Below are 27,699 nucleotides of genomic sequence, written 5' to 3' on the forward strand. Positions count from 1 at the left end.
TCGAGGGTCGGCTTGATCCCTAATATTTATTTAATGACCAGCACAAAACATCTAGCTAACCGGCATAAAAAGAGCGTCTCAGTAACTAAGGCAACAAGACATTAACTACCACTCAAAACATTCTACGTTACTATTTAACAGTTACCGTGGCAACGTTAGTTCTGCTATATGACACAGTTGTTGGTTCTCTGTAATTTGTGTTAAAAGTGGACACAAAAACAGTTTGTGCAGCGTCTGGGATCCTTCTTGGGACAATTGTGATAAGAAATACAACCAACACAGAACTGGACAAGCTTTTACATTTCATTTATTTGACATTGATTCATTCCAGACACGTCAATAAAATTGTATAGAGCATAACAACGTTTACGCTAGTATGACTCTATGTACCGGTATCTATAGATAAATAGACATACAGTGGGGAGAAAAAGTATTTAGTCAGACACCAGTTGTACAAGTTCTCCAACTTAAAAACATGAGAGAGGCCTGTCATTTCCATCATAGGAAACTTCAACTATGGAAGACAGAATGGAGGAAAAGAATCCAGGAATTGTTTTAGTTTAGTTTATTTTAGTTTAATTTAGTCTAGTTTAGTTTAGTTTAGTTTAGTTTAGTTTAGTTTAATTTAGTTTAGTTTAGTTTAGTTTAGTTTAGTTTAGTTTAATTTCGGTCATGACACAAAAAAAAAAATAAAATAAATAAAAAAAAAACAGAATAAAAATGACAACAAGAAAACGAATACACTTTTCAAAGAAAACATTACAAAAAAGTTTCCAATATACAAATAAACAAATAACATCTAGACCAAAAAGGTGTAGCTGAATCAAAGCTTATTATTTGCCTACCCTCAAAAAGATGAATTACATTAATGAAATAAAAGCAAGAAGTAAGAGAAAGACTGCCAGTAAAACAAATTGCCTCCATGGAGATAACAAACATTCCTCAAGAAACAAAAAAGATTTTTAAAATAAAGGTGCAGTCTACATGTTTCCTTCATCCTTAAAAAATCAAAGCAAATCACCAATTAAATAAATACCAAATCAACATAGCAAGCCACTCATTAATTTAATATAAGGAAATCCTCCTTCTTTTCAATGTTCTTTTAAATAAGGTTAAGGTTCTACATCATTTCAAATCTCTATCTAATTTATTCCAAACATCCACCGCTGCCGCTGTAGCATCTCAGTTTGGTGTTGGTTCTGAATTGTAGGATTTTTACTGAATTAATTGGTAAATTCCTGGGTAAAATAAGTATTTGGTTCCTACAAACAAGCAAGGTTTCTGTCTTCCACAGACCTGTAAGTTCTTTAAGAGGCTCCTCTGTCCTCCACTGGTTACCTGGATTAATGGGGCCAGTATTAAGTGACCAGTCAGAGGGTTTTATTCCTTCTAAAAGATGCAGACGTTCTGACTCAGAGAAGAGTTTGATGTAAATGTCACTAAAACATGTCACTGATGCTTCTTTCACTCGGGATTAAAATGACCCTGGGATATTTATGTAGGGATCGAGTGAGTAGCCTTCTAAGTTTGAATAGCTATATTGTTGATGTTATCTCTATTTAAATAGTCATCTCCTTATGTTTCTGCTCTGTAGTTTCAGGAGTGCAGATGTTCCATGTTTCCACCACTAGCTGCTGCGTCTGGAGTCAAGCACAACCTGCTCTTTGTGTTTAATTGACCTTTGAGCCGAGTTTATTCTTATTAAAACATGAGCGTGACAAAAGAGCTGTTAATAAGTAACCCAAAAGACAAGCTGCCGCGCCTCGCCTACTTTTTACAACATTAAGTGAGAAAACTCAGATACTTTAGTGAAGTTTCCTCTCACTTTCTCGTGGACGGGTTTCTGCGCGGGGAGCTCCGTGTGAAGGAGATCGGAGCGGTTTTTAAACTGCCAGCAGCTCCGTTTCTGGACAAAGATCATTCCCGTTAACGGAGTCACAGCTGGAACTGAAGGACGAAGGAGACGACGGTTCCACGCGTCCAGATGTTGGAGCGGAGTCGGTGGATGAGAGCAGAAGTTCAGGTAGAAAAAATGGGAATATATATATATATATATATATATATATATATATATATATATATATAATAATTTATTTTATTTAGAGGCGCCTTTCATGTCACCCAAGGTCACCTTGCAGGATTAAAACAAGAAATACAATTAAAAATACATTTTATAAGTTAAAAATACAAAAAGACATCCGTAAAAGCAGCAATAGACAGCATAGAAAAGAAAAAGTAAATAAAACACTAAATAAATAAACTGGTGAGATTTATTGCACAATGTCCGGTCAGAGTGAGTGGGCAAGTTTGAACAGGTGAGTTTTGAGTTGAGTTTTGAATGTGGTGATGGAGTGTATTTGTTTTATGTGTGGGGGGAGGGAGTTCCAGAGTCTGGGTGCCGAGCAGCTGAAAGCTCGGGCACCCATGGTGCTGAGGTGTGAGGTGGGAGTGTAAAGAAGTCCAGCAGAGGTTGAGCGGAGGGTGCAGGAGGGAGTGTATTCTTGTTAAGAAGTCCAGCAGAGGTTGAGCGGAGGGTGCAGGAGGGAGTGTATTCCTGTTAAGAAGTCCAGCAGAGGTTGAGCGGAGGGTGCAGGAGGGAGTGTATTCTTGTTAAGAAGTCCAGCAGAGGTTGAGCGGAGGGTGCAGGAGGGAGTGTAATCTTGTTAAGAAGTCCAGCAGAGGTGGAGCGGAGGGTGTAGGAGGGAGTGTATTCTTGTTAAGAAGTCCAGCAGAGGTTGAGCGGAGGGTGCAGGAGGGAGTGTATTCTTGTTAAGAAGTCCAGCAGAGGTTGAGCGGAGGGTGCAGGAGGGAGTGTATTCTTGTTAAGAAGTCCAGCAGAGGCTGAGCGGAGGGTGCAGGAGGGAGTGTATTCTTGTTAAGAAGTCCAGCAGAGGTTGAGCGGAGGGTGCAGGAGGGAGTGTATTCTTGTTAAGAAGTCCAGCAGAGGTTGAGCGGAGGGTGCAGGAGGGAGTGTATTCTTATTAAGAAGTCCAGCAGAGGTTGAGCGGAGGGTGCAGGAGGGAGTGTATTCTTGCAGAAGGTCACAGAGGTAGGTGGGGGCTAGGTTGTGAAGGGCTTTGTGGGTGAGGAGGAGGTTTTTGTAAATGATACGGTATTGGACTGGGAGCCAGTGGAGTTGGATAAGGACGGGGGTGATGTGGTCAGATGACTTGGTGCGGGCGATGATCCGGGCGGCCGAGTTCTGAATGAGTTGTAGTTTGTCGGTGAGTTTGGTTGGGAGGCCAGTGAGGAGGGCGTTGCAGTAATCGATACGGGATGTGATGAATGAGTGGACCAGGATTTGGGTGCTGGATTGGGACAGTGCTGGACGGAGTCTGGAGATGTTGCGGAGGTGGAAGAATGCAGTCCGGGTGATGTTGTGAATGTGAGGTGCAAATGAGAGTGTACTGTCCAGAATGACGCCGAGGCTCTTGACGTGGGGGGAAAAGGAACCGGGAAGCCGTCGATGATGATGGGAGGAGCGGGAGAGGGTTGGGACTTGGTGAGGGTGGATTTGGAGCCGATGAGAAGAGCCTCAGTTTTATTGCCGTTGAGTTTTAAGAAGTTTTTGCCCATCCAGGTATTGATGTCGTGCAGGCAGGTGGTGAGGGAAGTGGGAGGAATGGCAGCGGTGGGTTTGGAGGAGATATATATCTGTGTGTCATCAGCGTAGAAGTGAAAATGGACCCCATGATGACGGAGAATTGAACCCAGGGGTAGGAGGTAGATGGTGAAGAGAAGTGGACCCAACACTCTATATATATATATATATATATATATATATGTTGTGCAACTCATAGGTAGCTTGGCTGTCCAGTTATCAAGGCTAATGATAATTCTATTAAAGAATTATTAATAATTAATAAAGTTGACTATTTATCAAATTGTATTATCAAAAATGATAATTCTCATAGGGGCACCACCGCCGGGGCCTTACTTCCGGTGGGATTCGATAACTAACAGCAGAAAATCAGTCTCATTATGATTTGAATTATCCTGCAGAACAGCAAATCTTACAGAATAACAGTGAAGGCGTGATATCCGAACACTAGGCTCTGCTTAAACAAATCAATTTGTGACCAAATCTTGCATGAAATAACACAACCACTCATAAAGAAATCAATCAGAATTTATTTACATACGGGTGTCAAAAGATGATAAACGCAACACCCAAATAAACCTGATGGCGGAAATGGCTTAAGTATCATAAAACAATTAATTAACTAGAAAAACATCACTAGAAAAATAGGACATGAAAGGTAAATGCATGGAATGAAAACAAAAAAAAAGAAATCAAGCAATAATAACGAAGATACAGAACATCTACAGTTCAAACGGGGCTCCTGTGGTCTTTTAAAGATGGGCGCGCCCTCTGGGCCACGTGCAATCGGACCGGATGGCGAACGCAGCATTTAAAACGTGCCTACGGCAGAAAACAACGACTACCAAATAATCAAACATGATAATGATAACAATGATGATGTAATCTCAGCTCTGAACACAGATTTAGCTCTGTAACACGTTCTTAAGTTACTGATAAACAGAGATCTCGACTTCACACAGTTCTGAACCGTTCTTAGTCCTACTGATCTACCGTTCCCGGGCTCACGTTTCCTCGGGGATCCGGATCGGATGCCTGCGGGTTTTGTGACTGGGCCGTCCCTTCCCCTGAAACGTATTAGACAGCGGCGGGGCCGCCTCGTGCCGGGCCGTGGTTCCGGACCAAACGGAGGCTCACACGCATTCCTAGGCGCGGCGGGGGGACCGGTCTCTCCTTGCCGTGCTTCCCTCTCTGCGCCGGTCGCCGACGCGCGGCCGTCCGGGCCCCGGGAGAGCTCACGCCGGGCGAGACGCCGGCCGTCCGTCCCCGATCCCTGCGCCGGTTGGCAGACAGGGGCTCAGAGCGGGGAGGGGGGTTCAGTCTGAGTCGCAGCTGTGTCCCGATCTGGTTGCCGGGGGCGCGTGGGCGTCGGAAGCTTGGATCTGTGAACTTAGAGGACAGAGTTAGTGGAAGCCGGAGGCTCCCGGGGAACCGCGGCTTCAACGGCCGGACCCCGCAGGGCCCGGTCCGGTGCGGGCCTCCTGCCTCCCCCCAGCCCGGGGGGAGAGAGAGGTGGGATCTTTTGGTGGAGCCAAAGATCCAGCGCCGATGAGATGAAGTTGAGAAGAGAGTCAATGGGAGCCGGAGCTCCGCAGGCCCGGTCCGTTGCGGGCCTTCCGCCTCCCCCCAGCCGGGGGGAGAGAAGGGAGATGGGATCCTTTGGTCCTGCTGCTCAGGAAGAGAGGTTGATCGGAAGAGAGCGAAAAGGAGCAGCGGCAGGGGTTTTGATCCTACGCGCGCTGCGGTGACGTCATCGGTGCCTCATTGCGATTGGGTGCTCGCTGCTTGTAGGCGCCACCCCCCCCCCGCAAGGCATGCTGGGGGTTGTAGTTCAGGCAACAGCGCCATTTTATGAGGCACATTAAAGCGAAAAAGGGGGGTTCAAAGAAGCAGTACCATTTTGAGGTCTGGTTTTGGGCTCCGCTGCATCCGGCTCCCTGCTTAGGTGTCATAAAACCCCAAGGAAGTCTGTTTTCCCTGGCAGAAACCCTGCTGGGTCCTTGTTTTGATCTCCGGCCATGCAGTGGGGGTCGTAAACGGACTATCTCGACCCAGGCCGAGATAACCAGGAGTTAGCAGCAGGGGGTCGCAGGACTTCAGGAAGAAGGGGCAAAGTCTGGTTTTACAGGTCCTCATAATCACAAAATATTCATACATTTATAAGTCCAGATGATCACTGGGTGCGGCCCAACAATCCCCCTTTTTAGATTCGATGAAGGACTGCAGGGTCCGCGTCGGAGCTAAAACAAACGGTCCAAGTCCATGTGATCATCAAACTCTGAGGGCGTGAGCTGGCCTGGTTAGTCCACTAGGCGAGCAATGCACAAAAATACGAAAAGAAAAACATATTTGAAGCAATAACATCATTCATTTACCTAACACAGTGCTATCACTCTTAAAGTGCGGTAGATGAAAGATAAAAGGAGGGGTTAGTTAGGTTTCAGGATGTACACTGTACCTAAAATCAAAAGCCAACAATTTAACCACTCTTTGATTAATTGCTAGGCGACAAAAACACACAAATTAACTTATGTCGGCTGTGGAAGCCTGGAAATTGTGTGTAGGCGTGAATTTTCTTTAACGCCCCAAAGTATCCTACCCCCCTTTCAGGTGTGGAGCGGACTTCCACTTCTGGGTCAGAAAAATTGTGAGGGGGCCGCTGCATACAAGGTAATGCAGCTGTTCAGTGTTCTTTGGCTAAAAAGGTCAAACGTGGGACCCCCCTCGCTCTAAGGTACGGCGTCTGCGCCTTGGTTGTTAATCGTGATCTGTTCTCCTCTGGTTTACTTTAAGAAAACGCTGAGCTGCTTCTTCAGCGTCAGTAACAGTGAAAACTGGGAAGGGCCGCAGCTCCTTTCGGGTAATTAATTTTTGGCTTACTCAGGGTGGCGTCTGACCAGGGGGCTCAGGGGATGAGATGACCGGGCTCACCACTTTTTTTGGGTCCAGCCTAAGAACAGACTTGCCTGTCGGTCCATCTCCATCAGCCTGGTCACCTCTGCTGGTTCTCCGTCCACTGCGATGAGCTCTCTGCCATTAATAACCACACCTCAGCTCACAGTCCAGGCCCCAGCGCTTCGCTTGGGATCCTGGCAAGAGATTACACTTATTAACGAAGTCAGCTCACGTTATCACCCAGATTAGAAGAAATTAAACCGATAACAAACCCTGAGAGACTGGGGTGTTGGTTATAACCTTAGAAGCAAGAACCAACTGAAAGGAATTAATAAAGTGAGTTAAAAGGGAGGAATCTTTAAATAACTTTAAATTAAAGATTCAACTTAAAACACAGTAGAGATTAATCTGAGAAGATTAATAACTCACATGGGGTAATCAGCAAAAGTTCAATTAATAGAATTAAAGAACTTAAGTCAACCATTACCTTCAGTTAAGTATGGTTGCAAAAGGGGATTAATCAGAGATTAATAAAATAGTGATCCATCAATAAAAGTTCAGGTTAATAAAATCAGGAACTTACAGCGAGCCAACCATTAGTTTCCATGGAACCTGGTTGCAAGAGGAAATTACTCAAACAGATTCACAAAAATTGAGTGATAGAAAAAGTTCAGGTTAATAAAATTAACAGAACTTAAAGCAAACCCAACCATTACCTTCAGTGAAGTAAGGTTGCAGAGGAAATCAATCACAAGATTAATAATCGTGTGATGAAAAATAAAAGTTCAAATTAATAAAATTAAAGAACTTAACAAAGCAATCACCCTTTAGTGAGGCGAGGTTGCCATTAGAACAGGGATGTTTTAAAATAACCGTAGGAATCAGATAATGAGGGGGGAAGAAAAATAAAAATATTTTCTTTCCCGATCAAAATTAATGTTCTGTTATTTCATACAAACTGGTCACAAATATCGTTTCGAGAGAGCCTCACGCTGGGGCGCCATTTATGTTGTGCAACTCATAGGTAGCTTGGCTGTCCAGTTATCAAGGCTAATGATAATTCTATTAAAGAATTATTAATAATTAATAAAGTTGACTATTTATCAAATTGTATTATCAAAAATGATAATTCTCGTAGGGGCACCACCGCCGGGGCCTTACTTCCGGTGGGATTCGATAACTAACAGCAGAAAATCAGTCTCATTATGATTTGAATTATCCTGCAGAACAGCAAATCTTACAGAATAACAGTGAAGGCGTGATATCCGAACACTAGGCTCTGCTTAAACAAATCAATTTGTGACCAAATCTTGCATGAAATAACACAACCACTCATAAAGAAATCAATCAGAATTTATTTACATACGGGTGTCAAAAGATGATAAACGCAACACCCAAATAAACCTGATGGCGGAAATGGCTTAAGTATCATAAAACGATTAATTAACTAGAAAAACATCACTAGAAAAATAGGACATGAAAGTTAAATGCATGGAATGAAAACAAAAAAAAAGAAATCAAGCAATAATAACGAAGATACAGAACATCTACAGTTCAAACGGGGCTTCTGTGGTCTTTTAAAGATGGACGCGCCCTCTGGGCCACGTGCAATCGGACCGGATGGCGAACGCAGCATTTAAAACGTGCCTACGGCAGAAAACAACGACTACCAAATAATCAAACATGATAATGATAACAATGATGATGTAATCTCAGCTCTGAACACAGATTTAGCTCTGTAACACGTTCTTAAGTTACTGATAAACAGAGATCTCGACTTCACATATATATATATATATATATATATATATATATATATATATATATATATATATGTATGATTGAATACTTTATCACAGACTTAAAAAGTTCCATATAAAATACATAAAAATACATAAAAATTACAGGTCACACATTAAAATACATGCAAACATCTGTTCCAATGTTTCCATAGTCCAGATGTGAACCTTGTATCACTCCGTTTGATGTTAGTGAGTGCAGTTATTAGACAGTTTTCTGACTCATGGAGTGGACACATAAATTGAAACATCAAAGTCCTCAGCAGAGCATGGAAGGTGGGGACATAACAATGAACTAATAAAGTGCTTGCACTTGTCCATGTTGGGAGCTGAAGGAGGATCCTGAACGCATCATTCTACGCTACCTGCAACTTGTTTAGCTTGGCTTTGGTGGTTTAATGACACCAAAGGTGAGCTGTGTAAAGAGGTGGACAACAGCTCTGAATAGATGGACTTTAACATCAGCTGTGCACATGTGGAATCTACGGGCAGCATGTTGGCCTGAGCAGAGAGCTGACAGCATCATCATCACAAACATCCTCATTCATCATGTCACCAAATACCCTACTCTCTTAACAACATCTAAGGCTCACACAGTAAGAATGGGGGAAACTGTTGTTTCTGATCCTCCCTAGCTTTAACAATCAGAATATTAAACACAATGTCATACTGGACTCCATAGCTAGAGCACTTTAAGCAGCTGCTGCTGCAGCACCGTATGGAGACATGATGACCATCAGCAGATATGAGGGGGTTAATAACACTCTCACCATCATACATCCACTCTAGCACTGTATATATATATATATATATATATATATATATATATATATATATATATATATATATATATATATATATATATATATATATATATATATATATATATATATATATATATATATATATATATATATTCAATAACTGTTCAATACAGTGATAAAATACTCAATTATATGTAAATATAAATATAGTTAAAATCAAAGTAAATCAAGGAAAACAAAAGAAAACTAAACAAACACCAGCATTAAGTTGTTATTATGTATGTATGTAATAATAGAAGTAATTATAATGTATGGTATTACATTATCATTACTTTACTGTAATACTATAATATAATAGAGAACAATAGACAGCAATGGTATAACAATATACTTGAATAACTATATAAGAATAGATATGTTATATATACACTGGTTCATATATTTACCTTCAATTATATACATAAAAATAACTATAAATCTATATATCGACATATCTACATATAACTATAAATCAGTATATATTAATAGAGATATTTAAATACTGTACGTATAATACAACTCAATATATCCATATCCATACCTACATATAACACATCTATATCCATAATATACATCTATGTATCTACATATATGAATAAATGTTGATACATGTAGATCTATAGATGTATATTATGGATATAGATATGTTATATCTCAGTATGTAAATGGATGAGCCGCCGTGGAGACGAGAAGGAGCTCAGTATCAGATCATGATTGTGTTTGTGGGGGAAGAAAGAGCTGCCGGCCCCAATAGATCAGAAATATGTGGAGACTTACGGTCCAAGTTCAGGTTCAGGCCTAAAAGGAGGAAACAAACGTGATCAGAAACTCCTCCTGGGCTCCATCTCGCTGGTTCCTGGGGTTTTCTTTCTTTTGTCATTTACTTTTTATTGGTTTTCATTTACATGTAAACAAACAAACAGTGAAACAATCACCATGAAGACTTATAAATCTGTACAAAAGTACAAAGGGGAAAGTAAAAGCTACATAAGGGGACTGGTAAACACCTCCAGAAAAAAAAAGAAAAAAGTAAATAAAAATATTCTGATAATCCAGTCCTAAATTACCTGAAGTCCAGTCTTATGGTAAAGACATATGTAATCCATTTTTGCCAATTATCAATAAATACCTATTTTTGTGTTCTTAAATTAAAAGTAATTATTTCCATTAGATGATGCTGTAACAATATTCGTCCATTCATCTACACTAGACCTCCCTCTTCAGACATTTCTTCCTTATTGATTTCTTACAAGCCACCAGTTAATATTCTCAGTAAATATTCATCTTTGTTCCTCTATTCCAGTTCCTCTAGATCCATCAAGTATTACAAATTAAAGCAGAAAGTTATTTTTGTTGAAAACACAGTCTCAAGAATGTGATGTACTTTCAACCAGAATGGGATCAACAGGACAACAGCAGAATATCTGGTAGTCATTCGCCTCTTTGCTTCAGCAACATCTCCAACATTCTGTCTGATTGGAATATTATCTCTCTTGATATGGAGGGAAAAAATAGCAGATTACATTTTTCCATGTATATTCTCTCCAGAGGGGAGAATTTGTTGTGTTTGTTGCGACACAGGGAAGTCGGTGCCTGGGGGGGCAGATTAGTGTGATGAGGGTCCGTTAAAGGGCCAGTCCTCTCTTTGTCCTACGAACTAACTGCTGTTGTCTTCAGTAGTTCCAAACACATGTATTGTAAACATCTCTTTCTGAACCGTGGTGAAGTGTGTGTTCTCAGAGTTCTGACCCTGGACCATAGCGGTTAACTAAAGGTGGTGGCTGCAGCTTCTGCCTGCTGGCTGTTAAATATCCATCCATCCATTATCTATACCCGCTTTATCCTTTGCAGGCTCACAGGGGGTGTTAAATATTAATCTAATAAACAGCTTTACTGCAGTATGGAGGACAAAGTTCAGTGTTTCTGCAGTTGGAGACATCAGCGTACTTTATGACATCACAGCTCAGATTACAGGCTAACTCTCATCCAGAAACATTACATTTAGTTAACATAAAATAAACCATCTGTACATTAATACAACTCAGAATGGAGCGAGGACTCATCTGGATGAAATGTTTCTGACTGTGAGTTTTATTTCCCTTTTCCTACTTTTGAATGTCAGTAGTTTAATAACTGCTAATACATCCATCATCTAAATTATGTTTAACAATGAAGATACAACCTTATTTTTTTACTCCTCTTTCAGTGTTTTGAACCAGACTGTAAATATGTTTCTTTCTGCTGTAAAGTTGGACATTTGAACACGGAGGTCAGCGACCCAAGCACCCAAGCCTGCAGCGTTATAGATCCATGTGTTATAGATCTATGTGTTATAGATCCATGTGTTATAGATCCATGTGTTATAGATCCATGTGTTATAGATCTATGTGTTATAGATCCATGTGTTATAGATCCATGTGTTATAGATCCATGTGTTATAGATCCATGTACACCCAAGCCGATGTTCTGCAGGTTTCCGACCTCAGCAGAAAATACTACCGTACCATCCCTGTTTCTTTTATCTCAGTTTCTTTTCTTTCAAAGGCTTTTTCATGCAAATAGGCGATTTAACAGCAGGAAGTCAGAAAGTTATTCACATAGATCTATGTGCACGACGCTTTGGCGGAAGAAAAAAACCCGTAAAATCAAGCTTCCACATTGATAAATGTTGATGTCTATCAGAAACAGACTGCAGGTGGCGCTGCACATGCTCAGCAGGATCATTCATATGCAAATACAGTCATGAACTACTTTGCATTGACCATTCTTGGTAAAAAGTGGGCGTGTAGAGGGCGGGATATGAGGAGAATTCACCTTCAACCTTCCAGCTTGACTGGGATTTATAAAGAGAACATTGCGTGCAAGTGTGCACACGGTTTTATAAATCATCCTACACACTCTTTTATAAATGAGGCACCAGTTCATTTACTCAATAATTTAATTGAAATTCATTTACAACCTTCAATATAAATGGTCACCTTCATTTTTTAAGTTTTTTGGTCCAAAGCTACTGCTGCTGCACAGATCAGAGACACAGTGATGATCAATGATGATTAGTTTTCTTCATCAATCAAACTGTGAGGTGTTTTTATTTCCTGGAATGAAGCTGTCGTCTCCAGCATTAAAGTCAGTTTGGTTCCTGGAAGAAGTTGTTCTTTGGTGCTTGTGTAACTACTGAAGATGGCGTCTCTTCATCCAGAAGTCTTCCTGACTGAACTTCCAACAGCATCACTGTTGACACAGAAGCTCCGAGAGGTTCATGCAGACGGGGTTAAAAACAACAGGCTGATTAACTGAAACATTTTTACTGAGAGACGTAAAAGAAGTTTCTTCTCCAGGTCATAAGACTTCTTAATCAAGACACACCCAGCACTCTGGACTCTGAACTCTGTCAATCATCACACCTCATATCACATTTATTACTCCTTTGCACTGGATACGGCATGTTTATATCTCCTTATATTTGCACATTGAACCTTTGTCCCTGCAGATAAACCTCTGAGCTTCATCACGTTTACAGTAACAAGATTTTCAAGTTTCTGTAATAAAAACTGTTCACAGAATCACCTCATTGTTGTTTCACACTTGTTCCAGCTAGTTAGAGCATGTTAGACCTGGTGGAGGACAGGCTGATTACTTTGAGGCCCTTTCCAACATTTGGAGGATAAAGAAATAAAATGAATTAAAGCTGCAAGCAGCGATGAATGGGCCCTCGCACTCACGGCCACCGCCCCCCATAAGCATATCAGAAAAGACACCACCCACGACTTCCTATGTCAAACCATTAAAAAGTTATAGCAGAAAAAAGGGACAACCAATCAGAAGAAGAGGCGGGGCTAATTCTGGCCAATGAAGGTCAAGGACTCCATAAAGAATCTGATGACACCACCCAGGACTCTCTATGTCAAACCATTCAAAAGTTATAGCAGAAAATCGGGACAACCAATCAGAAGAAGGGGCGGGGCTAATTAAGGCCAACGAAGCTTAAGGACTCATTACAGAGTCCCATGACACCACCCACGACTTCCTATGTCAAACCATTCCAAAGTTATGGCAGATAAAAGTATTCTAGGGGGCGCTGTTGAGATGTTAGGCCACGCCCATTAATGCAAACCATGAAATATCAAATTTATCACCAAGCCTGGCTTGCATGCCAAATTTGGTGACTTTTGGAGAACTATCAAATATGGACCAATCACATGAAGGGGGGGCGCGCCTTTTGGCGTCTAGCGTCGCCACGGTAACACTTTTGAAAGAGAAAAGTAATGCGTGGTGTCGCAGGATGTAGACGCACATTTTGATGTATAACACACCTGGGTGCACATTACGGTTCGGGCCGTATTAATTGCCGAAGGAATGGCATAAATTGCGCCAAAATTACACAATTAATTCAAAATGGCCGACATCCTATTCGGTTTCGGCCATGGCTCCAAGAGACTTTTCTTTAAGTTGTCCCATGATACAGGTGTGTACCGATTTTCGTGCATGTAGGTCAAACCGTATTGTGGGGCTTGAGGCACAAAGTTTTCCGGGGGGCGCTGTTGAGCCATTTTGCCACGGCCATTAATGCAAACCATTAAATATCAAATTTTTCGCCAGGCCTGACTTGCGTGCAAAATTTGGTGACTTTTTGAGCACGTTTAGGGGGAAAAAAGGCCCTCATTTCGTCGGAAGAAGGAAAATTCCTACAGATACAATAGGGCCTTTGCACTGTAAATGCTTGGGCCCTAATAATAGAGCCAAGTGAACTCTACTGCTCAGTAGAAGCGAAAAACACAAAAGAGCAACAAACCAGAGCAGGATCAGCTGGTCTGTGTGCAGCACCAGTGATGTGTGTTTCCTCTGCAGATGAAGGTGTGTGTGTGAGCTGATGTGTGTTTCCTCTGCAGATGAAGGTGTGTGTGTGAGCTGATGTGTGTTTCCTCTGCAGATGAAGGTGTGTGTGTGAGCTGATGTGGACGTGAATTCAGCAGAATGGACCAGTGTGAGGACGGAGAGAACGGAGTCCCTCCCTCTAAAACCTCTCTGTGTGGGGAACATGAGAGTCGGAGCAAAGCTCAGAGGTGAGATGAGCATCTCTAACTGTCCCTGACTCTTCTGCATGTCAGAGCTCAAGACTCACATCACCAAACATCATTATTACAGGAATCAACCTGGACCTGGACCTGGACCTGCACCTGGACCTGGACCTGGACCAGGACCTGGACCTGGACCCAGCTGTGTGTCCTTGAAGAGCGACTGGTCAAAGGACTGGTTCATTGGATTTAAAGGAGACCAACGTTCTTCTTCAGATAGGTGAGATTTGTTTAAACACATTAAATGTATTTAAATCAGTCCTCATGTTAGGAAATGTCCCCATGTTTCTTCCTGAGTAGATCGTGTAGTCCTGGACCCCTGTGGTCCTCCATCACCTGATGGTGATCTGAGCTTCCTCCTCATAGATCTTCATCTCCTGTCAGGAGCTTTTTCCTCTGGTCGACACATCTGGAGGTCTCACCTTCCAGAGGACTGATCCTGATGATGGTCCAGAGTTCCTCTTCCTGATCCTGATGATGGTCCAGAGTTCCTCTTACTGATCCTGATGATGGTCCATAGTTCCTCTTCCTGATCCTGATGATGGTCCATAGTTCCTCTTCCTGATCCTGATGATGATCCAGAGTTCCTCTTACTGGTGATGATCCAGAGTTCCTCTTACTGATCCTGATGATGATCCAGAGTTCCTCTTACTGATCCTGATGATGGTCCAGAGTTCCTCTTACTGATCCTGATGATGGTCCAGAGTTCCTCTTACTGGTCCTGATGATGGCCCAGAGTTCCTCTTACTGATCCTGATGATGGTCCAGAGTTCCTCTTACTGGTCCTGATGATGATCCAGAGTTCCTCTTACTGATCCTGATGATGGTCCAGAGTTCCTCTTACTGATCCTGATGATGATCCAGAGTTCCTCTTACTGATGATGGTCCAGAGTTCCTCTTACTGATCCTGATGATGGTCCAGAGTTCCTCTTACTGGTCCTGATGATGGTCCAGAGTTCCTCTTACTGATGATGGTCCAGAGTTCCTCTTACTGATGATGGTCCAGAGTTCCTCTTACTGGTCCTGATGGTCCAGAGTTCCTCTTACTGGTCCTGATGATGGTCCAGAGTTCCTCTTACTGGTCCTGATGATGGTCCAGAGTTCCTCTTACTGATCCTGATGATGGTCCAGAGTTCCTCTTACTGATCCTGATGATGATCCAGAGTTCCTCTTACTGATGATGGTCCAGAGTTCCTCTTACTGATCCTGATGATGGTCCAGAGTTCCTCTTACTGGTCCTGATGATGGTCCAGAGTTCCTCTTACTGATGATGGTCCAGAGTTCCTCTTACTGATGATGGTCCAGAGTTCCTCTTACTGGTCCTGATGGTCCAGAGTTCCTCTTACTGGTCCTGATGATGGTCCAGAGTTCCTCTTACTGGTCCTGATGATGGTCCAGAGTTCCTCTTACTGATGATGATCCAGAGTTCCTCTTACTGATCCTGATGATGGTCCAGAGTTCCTCAGCTGCTTCTTGTCTCCATCAGTTGTCCGTCTTCTTGATCTCTAACGTTTCTTGGAGCAGAACTGGATCTTGTGAATGTGTGAATGAGCAGAGCTCTCACTGAGGTCACATGTTCTCGTTGGATCAGCAGGACTAGTAAACCTTCACCACCACCAGTCCTCTGATGGACTGTCCTCATCCCAACAGGACTTCATGGACCTTCAGCTGCTGTTTGTCTCTGTGAGGACAGACATGATGTGAGCTAATTCTTCCTGGTTCCTCCACAGAGTGGACCAGCAGATCTCAGAGTCCCCCAGTGGTCCGTCTGTCCAGCAGCATCAGACCCAGCTGGACTCCATCTTTCAGGTCTGTACATGAACAACAACTGTCTCCATCTGTTGTCCTGATGTTTGTCTCCATGCTGGTCTCTGGAGACCAGTGGACTGTCAGTCTGTCCATCATGGGTCTGATGTTTGTCTCCATGCTGGTCTCTGGAGACCAGTGGACTGTCAGTCTGTCCCTCATGGACCTGATGTTTGTCTCCATGCTGGTCTCTGGAGACCAGTAGACTGTCAGTCTGTCCATCATGGGTCTGATGTTTGTCTCCATGCTGGTCTCTGGAGACCAGTGGACTGTCAGTCTGTCCAACATGGACCTGATGTTTGTCTCCATGCTGGTCTCTGGAGACCAGTGGACTGTCAGTCTGTCCCTCATGGTCCTGATGTTTGTCTCCATGCTGGTCTCTGGAGACCAGTGGACTGTCAGTCTGTCCAACATGGACCTGATGTTTGTCTCCATGCTGGTCTCTGGAGACCAGTGGACTGTCAGTCTGTCCATCATGGACCTGATGTTTGTCTCCATGCTGGTCTCTGGAGACCAGTGGACTGTCAGTCTGTCCATCATGGACCTGATGTTTGTCTCCATGCTGGTCTCTGGAGACCAGTGGACTGTCAGTCTGTCCATCATGGACCTGATGTTTGTCTCCATGCTGGTCTCTGGAGACCAGTGGACTGTCAGTCTGTCCATCATGGACCTGATGTTTGTCTCCATGCTGGTCTCTGGAGACCAGTGGACTGTCAGTCTGTCCAACATGGACCTGATGTTTGTCTCCATGCTGGTCTCTGGAGACCAGTGGACTGTCAGTCTGTCCATCATGGACCTGATGTTTGTCTCCATGGTTTCAGTCTGATTGTGTCCTTCATGTGGTCTTCTGTTCCAGCTGCTGGAGGACGACATCGTCCTGTTTGTGAAGAACGAGCTGAAGAAGATCCAGAGGGGTCTGAGTCCAGATTACCCAGAATCCCTAGAGCATGTGTTGCTTGGTGAGGATGAAGAGCAGAGGAGCATCAGAGATGCGTTTGTGAAGATCACAGTGAACTTCCTGAGGAGAATGAAGCAGGAGGAGCTGGCTGAGCGTCTGCAGAGCAGTAAGAGGATTTATCATTTAAGCTGCTGGATAAATAACAACTAAACACAAAATTCCCTGGAAATTTTGAAGTGCCACGGGACTACTGCCGGATGATTGCGATATTGATTATATTTCCTATATCAAACCATTCAAAAGTTATTGCAGAAAATAGGAACTATCACTTATCGACCAATCAGAAGAAGGGGTGGGGCTAATTTACACCAATCATGCTCAAGGACTCAATACCAAGTCCAATGACACCACTCATGACTCTCTATGTCAAACCAGTCAAAAGTTATTGAACTATCACATATTGACCAATCAGAAGAAGGGACGGGGCTAATTTGTACCAATCATGCTCAAGGACTCAATACCGAGTCCAACGACACCAACCATGACTCTCTATGTCAAACCAGTCAAAAGTTATTGAACTTTCACATATCGACCAATCGGAATAAGGTGCGGGGTTAATTTGCACCAATGAAGTCCAATGACTCAATACAGAGTCCAATGACACCACCCATGGCTCTCTATGGCAAACCATTCAAAAGTTATTGCCTTATCAGTTATAGCTGGTGGGGGTATTTACTGGTGGGGTATTTACGGGGGGAGTATTTACTGTGGGGGTATTTACTGGGGGGGTATATTTACTGGGGGGGTATTTACGGGGGGAGTATTTACTGTGGGGGTATTTACTGGGGGGGTATATTTACTGGGTGGGTATTTACTGGGGGGTATTTACTGCGTGGGGGGCACCTTCCTTAAAAACTGTGGGAAGTCATTTTTATCAGCGGCCCCCTCCCAACTCTGTCCCGAGGAGCATGGCGCTTCAGCAGGCTGCTCTCTCTGAGCTCTTGGCTACAGAACACCTGCAGAGCTCTTAACATTGGTTTTATCGACAATTTTAATCTTTTCTGGAATCGTCCCTCCTTCTATAGGCCCGACGGACTTCACCCAAACAGGCTGGGGGGCCGCGTGTTGGCTGCAAACATTCAGCACGCGGTTCTGTCGGCTCCACGGGAGTGACTATTTTCTGGCCACACCCAGACTCCCAGCTCGGGCCCGGAGTCGTCTTCTCCACCTGTGGAGCCAGCCGCTCACAGCACTGCCCCCCTCTCCAGCTTCCCCCACAGGTCACAGTCATCATTGCCACCCCCACCAGATAATTCCTCCATAAAACCAGCTACATCTGGCGCCACCCACACACCAGATCCTCAACCAATTCACCCCCTGGTCACCACCCGTTTTCCCCGTCAAATCCACAGACCCACTGGTTTTAACAGAGACAATCTTGTTTTTATCAACCCGGTACGTTGTGGTCGTGAGCGCACGTTCAACACAGACATTAACTTGGCTGTGTTGAACGTGCGCTCTCTTTTAAACAAAACCTTTATTTTAAATGATCTTATTGTACATCATAAACTTGATGGTATTCTTTTAACAGAGACATGGCTTGGCACGGACGCTGCATTTTCCCTCATCCAGGCTTCTCCACCAAATTTAAATTTTTTATTTTCTACACGGGGTGTTAGAAAGGGAGGCGGCACAGCTTCAATTTTTAAAAACATATTAGCTACAAAAGAGGTCTCTTTTAACTACTACTCCTCATTTGAACACCTTGCCTTTGTTTTGTAGCAATCCTCCTATTCTTTGTTTAACTGTTTATAGACCACCCCATCACTCCACTGTTTTTATCAGTGAATTTTCAGAGCTTTTATCAGTCATACATACCACTTACAACAGAATTTTAATAACTGGTGATTTTAATCTACACATTGACAATACCTCCGACCCACTGTCGAGAGAATTTTTAAACCTTTTAAACTGCATGGATTTTACCCAACATATCACACAGCCGACTCACAACAGAGGACACACCCTGGACCTGGTCATAACCTATGGCCTGTCCACCGGTGTGTCCTCTGTTGTCGACCTGGCTGTGTCTGACCATTACTGCGTGTTTTTTAACATCGCCAGTTTTAATCATCAGGAAGCCTCGATGAGAACGGTGAGGAAACGCTACCCAACTTCTGAAGTGTCTGCAAATTTTATTGAGATTTTACAGAGCACTCCTGCTGATGTTTTACCTGCATCATGTGATTTTATTGTTGATAATTTTAACAGGAAACTGGAATCTACGCTGAACTCAGTTGCTCCACTTTTAACAAAAACCATAAAAACTAAGCCTACACCCCCATGGAGAACTGAGGAAGTAAAGAAATCAAAAAGAAAATGCAGGAGTGCTGAGAGAAGATGGAGAAAAAGTAAACTTACAATTCATTATCAAATATTTCGTGAACAACTCAAATCCTACAATAAAACCGTCAAAAAGGCAAGAATTGCTCATTTCTCAAAACTCATTACAGACAATAAAAACAATTCTAAATGTCTTTTCTCCACCTTCGATCTTTTAACCAATGTAAATTTTAAGAATTCCTCACAACCACCAACAGACAATCTTTGTGAGGATTTTGCAGACCACTTTGGAAGTAAAATTGACAACAGTAGGTCCAGTCTTTTACCACATCAAAATGTAATTTTTAACACATCTGGGGCCTCATCTATAAAGCTTGCTTGCGCAGAAAAAGCGCCTGAAAGTTGCGGAAGCCACCTTCTACGCAAATCCTCGGATCTAAAAAGAAAAAACGAACCGAAAAATCTGCTTATCTTTACGGCAACTCGGACCCTCCCGTAAGAATTTACTTAAGACACGGGGAACTGGCGACACAGGCTGTGAGGTGGTGAAATGAAGCCAGATTCATGTCATACTCTGCACCGCTTTAGGACAGAACAAATGAGGGGCTGCGTTTAGGGAGCCCCACGGAGCCCCTCATTTCTTCCCTAAAGGGACTCAGATTTTTTTTCATATATATGAGTTTTGCGCGCGCGTGAAACCTTTAGGTGCTGCTTGTATATGGTGCCTAAATTAGGGTCCCGCGTTAAAACGACGCAGACCCTACGGCGTAGGGTACGCGGCGACGCGCAGCTACGCCGTAGGCTCTGCGTCGGTGACGCAGAACCATAAACCAGCTCTGAGCAGCTCTGAGGGGAGGGGGGAGGAGGGGGAGCGGGGCTGCGGGGCCGTTCTCGAATCGCTTTCATACAGTGTCTTGATAATTTGCAATTTAAGGCTGAGCCTACCGTTAGTTTTTAAACTGTAAAAAGTAAGGGGAAAAAAAACATGATTTTGAAAAGACGGGGGAACTCACAGCGTTTAGCGCAGCAACGGCGTGCTGCCACTCACTCGCTTTATTTTATTGTATACTATTTATATAGCCTACTTATTCTAACTTTTACTGTGACCACCAAATAATGTGGTTTTCCTGTCCTCCACATCATCTACAACATCTCTGTCTCCGTGAAAGTCAGTGTCACGGTGGCTGCTACTTCTAATTCATTCTGACGCACAAACAGGCTGCAGGAAGCCACTGCGCATGCTCAGTAGGCTCATCCATATGCATTTATGGGCGTGTACAGGGCGGGGATTCAGCTACGCAGCCTTCCAGCTGGACTGTGATTCATAAAGGAACGTTGCGTGCAAATCTGCGTGCACATGGTTTTATTGATCCGGATTTTTTTTTGCGCCCGGCATTTTCGGCTTTTGAGCGTACGTGCACTTTTAGTATGAATCCTACGCAGTCCATTTTAAATGAGGCCCCTGGACAGTTGCTTTTATCCGAGGAAACACTGGAGAGTTTTGCCCTGGTTGATGCGAGGACCCTTGGTCGAGTCTTCTCCCAGGTAAACCCAACAACCTGCCTTTTAGATCCTATTCCCACATCACTTTTAAAGACATTTTATGAATTCTTTGAGGAACATATTTTAAATATAGTAAATTACTCTCTTCAGACGGGTGTCTTCCCTGCCGCCTTTAAAATGGCGGTGGTGAAGCCCCTTCTGAAGAAGAGCAATTTAGATCACAGCATTTTTAATAACTACAGACCTGTATCCAACTTACCCTTTTTAAGTAAGATTTTAGAAAAGCTGGTTTTTAACCAAGTAAATTATTTTTTAATAAGAAACAATATTTCAGAGAAATTTCAGTCTGGCTTTAGGATGAACCACAGCACCGAGACAGCCCTTTTAAAGATTTTAAATGACATCAGGTGCAATTTAGATAACCGCAAACTCACAGTCTTGGTTCTGCTGGATCTTAATGCCGCCTTCGATACAGTAGAGCATCACATTTTATTAAACAGACTGAAGCACCTGGTGGGCCTCTCTGGTACTGTTCTTAAATGGTTCCGCTCCTATCTCACAGATCGATCTTTCTTTGTAAGTTTGGATACATGTTCCTCCAGAATGCATGAAATTAAGTGTGGGGTCCCCCAAGGGTCAATTTTAGGTCCGCTTCTTTTTAACCTTTACATGCTTCCCTTGGGGGACGTCATCAGGAGACACGGCATCAGCTTCTACAGCTACGCTGACGACACACAGCTGTACATCGCCGTGTCTCCTGATGACACAGGGCCACTTGATGCCCTTTTTAACTGTATTTTAGATATTAAGTCATGGATGGCAGATAATTTCCTACAGCTCAACCAGGACAAAACAGAGGTTTTAGTTATTGGTCCTGAAGGCCAGAGAGAGAAACTTTTACCAAAACTACAAGATTTTAAACCTTCGAAATGTGTAAAGAACCTGGGTGTTATTTTTGACTCTGAGCTCACTTTTATTCCACACATAAAGAATATTACGAAGATAGGTTTTTACCATCTTAAGAACATAGCCAGAGTCCGCCCGTTTCTCTCTCAGGCCAGCACGGAGGTGCTGATGCATGCTTTTATCTCATGTCGTTTAGATTATTGTAATGCCCTGCTCTCTGGTCTTCCTAAAAAGAGTATTAAGAATCTACAACTATTACAGAATTCAGCCGCTCGCGTGCTGACGAGGACCAGAGGGCGGGAGCACATTACACCTGTTTTAAAATCGCTGCATTGGCTCCCCGTCCGCTTCAGGATCGATTTTAAGGTTCTTTTACTGGTTTTTAAATGTCTTAACGGTCTTGGGCCATCTTATTTATCTGACCTGCTTTTACCGTATCAACCCTCACGGACCATGAGGTCCTCTGGCACCGGCCTTTTAACCATTCCCCGAACCGGGACTAAAACCCACGGTGAGGCTGCATTCAGCCAATATGGCCCCTCTTTATGGAACAGCCTGCCAGAGAACCTCAGGACCGCAGAGAACATTGATATTTTTAAAAGGAGGCTCAAGACACACCTTTTTAGCTTGGCTTTTATCTGATCTCATTTTCCTAGTCTTTTCAGCTATTTATTGTATCTATTGTATTTACTTTTTTTTTTTTCTTAGCTTTTTTATTATCTTTAAACCTTTAATCCATTTTAGTGACTTTGTATTTTATGTTATTTATTATTCATCTTAAGTTTTGTATAGATTTTTCTAAAATTTTACACTTTTTAGGCATTTTTTACTTTCTTTTAATCTTTTAGTTTTTAGCTCCAGTGTTTCCTCAGGGGGGTCGTCCACACTGGGAGGTGTGTCTGCTCCGCCCATGGGGGTGTCGTCATGGGGGTCCCTCAGGCCTGGGTAGCTGGGGTTGGGACTCCACCTTCTGTGTGGGGTCTGCCCCGGTCTGTCCGGGTTGGGGGGGTCTCTGTGGTGATGCTCCTTGTGGTCATGGCCGGTGGAGCCTCTCGGTGTGGACGGCCACCCATAGGTAGTGTTTTCCTCACCTGGATCGTTAGTGCTAAGCCATGTCACCAGTCCACTTACTGTGTGTGTGTGTGTGTGTGTGGGCGTGTGTGTGGGCGTGTGAGTGTATGCACATATGTATGAGTGTGAGTGAGGGTGTGTGTATGCGTGGGTGGTGGGGGGTGGGGTCGTATGGGATGTACTTTTGATTGTTATTTTATTTTTGTATGTGAAGCACCATGAGTTGCATTTACACTGCATGAGTTGGTGCTATACAAATAAATAAATATTTACTGGGGGGGTATTTACTGGGGGGGGGGTTATTTACTGTTCCCCCAGAAGCCACCAGGCTGCAGGACTGGGTGTCGGCTAAGGTCAAGGGTCAGGGGTCAGATTTGAATCATGTGACCAGTTCTGGCTGAATGAGTCATCAGCTGAATCCTGGTTGCCCCGGCAACAAGAAACTCTCTTGAGAACCTTCCGGTTTGGCTGTAGAAAAACCCAGAATTTGGCTTCTGACAAGCTCTCAAATCACTCCGATTTGTGAGAAAACCGTAGCTCCTTGCAGAAAAAAAAAAAAACATTGTGAGAGACACAGAACCCGGCAGATTCTGGCGGCGCACTAGGGCTTTTTTTTATCTCATCCCATCCACAGTGTGACATTCCGCGCCATACATACATGGGAAAATCATTAGTTTGGAAATTTGGAAATGTTTTTTGCACTTCGTGCGAGAACTATTTGTGTGATCGCTCTGAAAATTCACAGGACTGTAGTTAAATTCAGGGCCTACAACTTTCTAAATAGGTTCAGAATTTTTCGAGTAACGTTGTGCGAGTGGTGAGACTCCAAAGTTCTCCCAATGCATTCCGGATGGTGCCAAATTGTCAATGGTCAATTGCTAATAAAAGTCATACCACTCGATTCACGCTTAAGGCGCACGTTTCTACGTTTGTGTTTTCTCAAGGCTGCGGGACTAGGCGCAGCCAGAGGTATATAATAATGACTTAGTTTTATATAGCGCCCTTCAAGGCACCCAGAGCGCTTTACAGAGATCATTATTCATTCATACACATTCTCACCGGTGGTGATGGCTACGTTTTGTAGCTACAGCTACCCTGCAGACTGACGGAAGCGTGGCTGCCATATTGCGCCAAACGGCCCCTCCGACCACCACCAAACATTCATACACATTCACACACAGGGGCAAGGTGGGCAAGGTTTCATGCCCAAGGACACTACGACAGCAAACTGGGACGGAGCGGGATTCAAACCGCCAACCTTCCGATCATTGGATGACCCGCTCTACCACCTGAGCTACTTCCGCCCCAGAAAAAGCCCAGAATGCCTCAGGAGATAAACCCCCCCCCCCAGAGTTGCACCCTCCCTGTACAGGACAGCATATGTTTACAACCACGAGATAACTGGAAGATTGTAGTCCTGGTTTTCCTCTTCCAGAAATACTGTTGATTGGATCAGATCCTCTTCTGGTGTTTTCAAATGCTAAACCTGGAAAATCCACTTCACAGACACCACAACAAGAACACAACAACCCACAAACCCACAACCCCCGTACTGCCAACATCCTGGTACTAGAAACCAGGACCCCAGATGCAGTGTTGTGCATGAACGCGTTCAAATGAACGCGTTCATTGAACACGTTCATTTCTGTGAGAACGTTGAACTGAACGCAACATATTTACACATAAAGAACTAGAACGTGAACTTGTTCATTCTGTAGATCATGAACTGGAATTTCAACTGTTCAGATTATGTGAGTTGCAGCTTCACTGTTTAGGTCCAATTATTACGGAATAATCCTTCTTATTTCACCAGCGGGCGGCGCGCACATTTAGAATGCTCGACGAGCCCGGTGCAGTCTTTAAGAATGTAGTCTGATTTATGGTTCCGCGTTACACCAACACGGAGCCTACAGCGTACCTTACGCCGTAGGAACCATAAATCAGCCTTGACGGGTGAAGAGAGACGTTGCAGACGCAGCGTCAGCGAGCCATCAGATGATGATCCGCTTATCATTATCTGCGGGAATTTTACACATCGTCTCCCAAAGAGTCAGACGGTAGGAAACTAACGTTTCTGTGCAAATTATGTCCACCAGCGCTGAGAAAACAAGTCAGAGCGTCTGCCTCGTCAACTTCACATTAGAAACGTCATGTGGAGTTAAAACATCCGCCCAGTGGGAGAAAATATCTGCGAGTCTTTAACAATCAAAAAAGTTCCCAGAAAGACCAAGAGGTCTGATTTCCCAGTAACATGTAGACAAACTGATAATGCACTACAATGTTGGAGATTTACAGCCTTTTTTTTTTTTTTTTTCAGCAGGGGTCTCCAACCCTGTACTGCATGTTTTAGATGTTTCCTTGCCATCATCACACCTGATTCTAATTAATGGCCGTCATCAGCTTGTCATCCAGGTCTGGGGGGGGGGGGGGGGGGGTGTGCGTTTCATTTGTACTTCTCACCTAAAAATATTGAAATGAACTGAATTTGAACTAGTTCAAAATGAAAATGGTGAACTATGAACGTGAACTGTTCATTTTTAAACTATGTGAACTGAACTTTGAACTAGTTCATGAGAAGTATGAACTTGCACAACACTGCCCAGATGTTCTTGTCACTTCCACGTCCTGAATGTTTAGAGGTGTTTTGGTGTTAAAAGTGATTCTACTTAATATTGTACAGCTGATTGTAATGTTAGAGTCGACCAGTGTTGGTTCATATCCTGATTCTTTATGAGAAATAAGTTGAACTGTATAAAAACTAATAGCTTTCTTTTTTCCACTTTTATTAAGGTACTTTTGCTGAAGTTTGTAAAAAGCGGCTGAAGTCTAAGCTGAAGAAGAAGTCCCAGTGTGTGTTTGAGGGGATCATTAAAGAAGGAAACCCAACCCTTCTGGAGCAGATCTACACAGAGCGCTACATCACAGAGGGAGGGGCCGGAGAGGTCAACGAAGAGCATGAAGTCAGACAGATTGAAGCAGCTTCCAGGAAACCAGACGGAGCAGAAACAGCCATCAGACAGGAAGACATCTTTAAACTCCAACCTGGAAGAGGAGGACCAATCAGAACGGTGATGACGAAGGGAGTGGCCGGCATCGGGAAAACAGTCCTAACACAGAAGTTCAGTCTGGACTGGGCTGAAGGCAGAACCAACCAGGACATCCAGTTCCTGCTTCCATTCACCTTCAGAGAGCTGAATCTGCGGAGAGAGGAAAAGTTCAGCTTGGTGGAACTAGTTCATCACTTCTTCAGTGAAACCAGAGAAATCTGCAGCTTTGAAGAGTTCCAGGTCGTGTTCATCTTTGACGGTCTGGATGAGAGTCGACTTCCTCTGGACTTCCACAACAATGAGGACCTGACTGATGTTACAGAGTCCACCTCAGTGGACGTGCTGCTGACAAACCTCATCAGGGGGAACCTGCTTCCTTCTGCTCGTCTCTGGATCACCACACGACCCGCAGCAGCCAATCAGATCCCTCCTGACTGTGTTGACATGGTGACAGAAGTCAGAGGGTTCACTGACCCACAGAAGGAGGACTACTTCAGGAAGAGGTTCAAAAATAAGAAGCAGAGCAGCAGGATCATCACCCACATCAAGACATCACGGAGCCTCCACATCATGTGCCACATCCCAGTGTTCTGCTGGATCACTGCTACGGTCCTGGAGAACGTCCTGGAGAACGTCCTGGAGAACGTCCTGGAAACCAGAGAGGGAGGGGGGCTGCCCAAGACCCTGACTGAGATGTACATCCACTTCCTGGTGGTCCAGGCCAAACTGAAGAAGGCCAAGTATGACGGAGGAGCTGAGACGGATCCACACTGGAGTCCAGAGAGCAGGGAGATGGTGGAGTCTCTGGGAAAACTGGCTTTTGAGCAGCTGCAGAAAGGAAACCTGATCTTCTATGAATCAGACCTGAGAGAGTGTGGCATCAATGTCAGAAACGCTTCAGTGTACTCAGGAGTGTTCACCCAGATCTTTAGAGAGGAGAGCAGGCTGTACCAGGACCAGGTCTTCTGCTTCATCCATCTGAGTGTCCAGGAGTTTCTGGCTGCTCTTCATGTCCATCAGACCTTCATCAAGTCTGGAGTCAAACTGCTGGAGGAACAAAGACACACCTCCAGATGGTTTAAAACCAGAGCCGTGACTGACCTCCATCAGAGTGCTGTGGACAAGGCCTTACAGAGTCCAAACGGACACCTGGACTTGTTCCTGCGCTTCCTCCTGGGTCTTTCACTGGAGACCAATCAGACTCTCCTACGAGGTCTGATGACATCAAACCAAAGAAGTTCACAGAAAAATCAGGAAACTATCAAATACATCAAGGAGAAGATCAGTGGGGATCTGTCTGCAGAGAGAAGCATCAACCTGTTCCACTGTCTGAATGAACTGAACGATCGGTCTCTGGTGGAGGAGGTCCAAGAGTCCCTGAGGTCTGGACGTCTCTCCACAGATAAACTGTCTCCTGCTCAGTGGTCGGCTCTGGGCTTCATCTTACTGTCATCAGGAGATCTGGAGGTGTTTGACCTGAAGAAGTACTCAGCTTCAGAGGAGGCTCTACGGAGGCTGCTGCCGGTGGTTCAAGCCTCCAAGAAAGTTCTGTAAGAACCAACAGACACATGTTGGACCTCTGGAGTGGAGGCTACTTTCTGACTACGTCTGGTTTTACCTCCACATTTAATATTTTCTTCACTTGTTTGGGTCTTTTTTCAGCACAACCTCACATGAGTGAGTTTACGCTGGTTCTTTCATTTCCAGAGACTTTAATGTCACACTGGACCTAAAAGACCAACAGAACAGTTGGAGACACAACTACATTTTCTTCCATAACAGTGAAATAACCTGGTTGTTGTTCTTTTCTTCCATCTGCAGACTGAGTGGCTGTCACCTCTCAGAGGACATCTGTCCACTTCTGTCCTCAGTTCTCAGCTCTGAGTCCTCCAGTCTGACAGAACTGGACCTGAGCAACAACCACCTGCAGGATTCTGGACTGGAGCAGCTGT

At 43.8% G+C, this 27,699-nt stretch overlaps 1 protein-coding gene across 2 annotated transcripts; it reads left to right on the plus strand.

Moving 5' to 3' along the window:
* Nucleotides 1-1,841: 1,841 nt before the first annotated feature.
* On the plus strand, nucleotides 1,842-27,417 carry LOC133420135 (protein NLRC3-like). Of its 2 annotated transcripts, none has more exons than XM_061709727.1 (6): nucleotides 1,842-2,023; nucleotides 14,029-14,161; nucleotides 14,244-14,393; nucleotides 15,904-15,982; nucleotides 16,836-17,043; nucleotides 25,491-27,416. In XM_061709727.1, exons 2-6 carry the CDS (start codon nucleotides 14,073-14,075, stop codon nucleotides 27,299-27,301), a joined length of 2,337 nt encoding a protein of 778 aa, XP_061565711.1. In that variant the 5' UTR covers nucleotides 1,842-2,023; nucleotides 14,029-14,072; the 3' UTR covers nucleotides 27,302-27,416. The 2 variants fall into 2 exon arrangements, with proteins under 2 accessions (XP_061565711.1, XP_061565712.1); XM_061709728.1 differs by lacking the exon at nucleotides 1,842-2,023 and adding an exon at nucleotides 11,071-11,182 and having other exon boundaries at nucleotides 25,491-27,417.
* Nucleotides 27,418-27,699: the final 282 nt, after the last annotated feature.

The sequence above is a fragment of the Cololabis saira genome, chromosome 20, assembly GCF_033807715.1.
Source record: "Cololabis saira isolate AMF1-May2022 chromosome 20, fColSai1.1, whole genome shotgun sequence".
Lineage (NCBI taxonomy): Eukaryota > Metazoa > Chordata > Actinopteri > Beloniformes > Belonidae > Cololabis > Cololabis saira.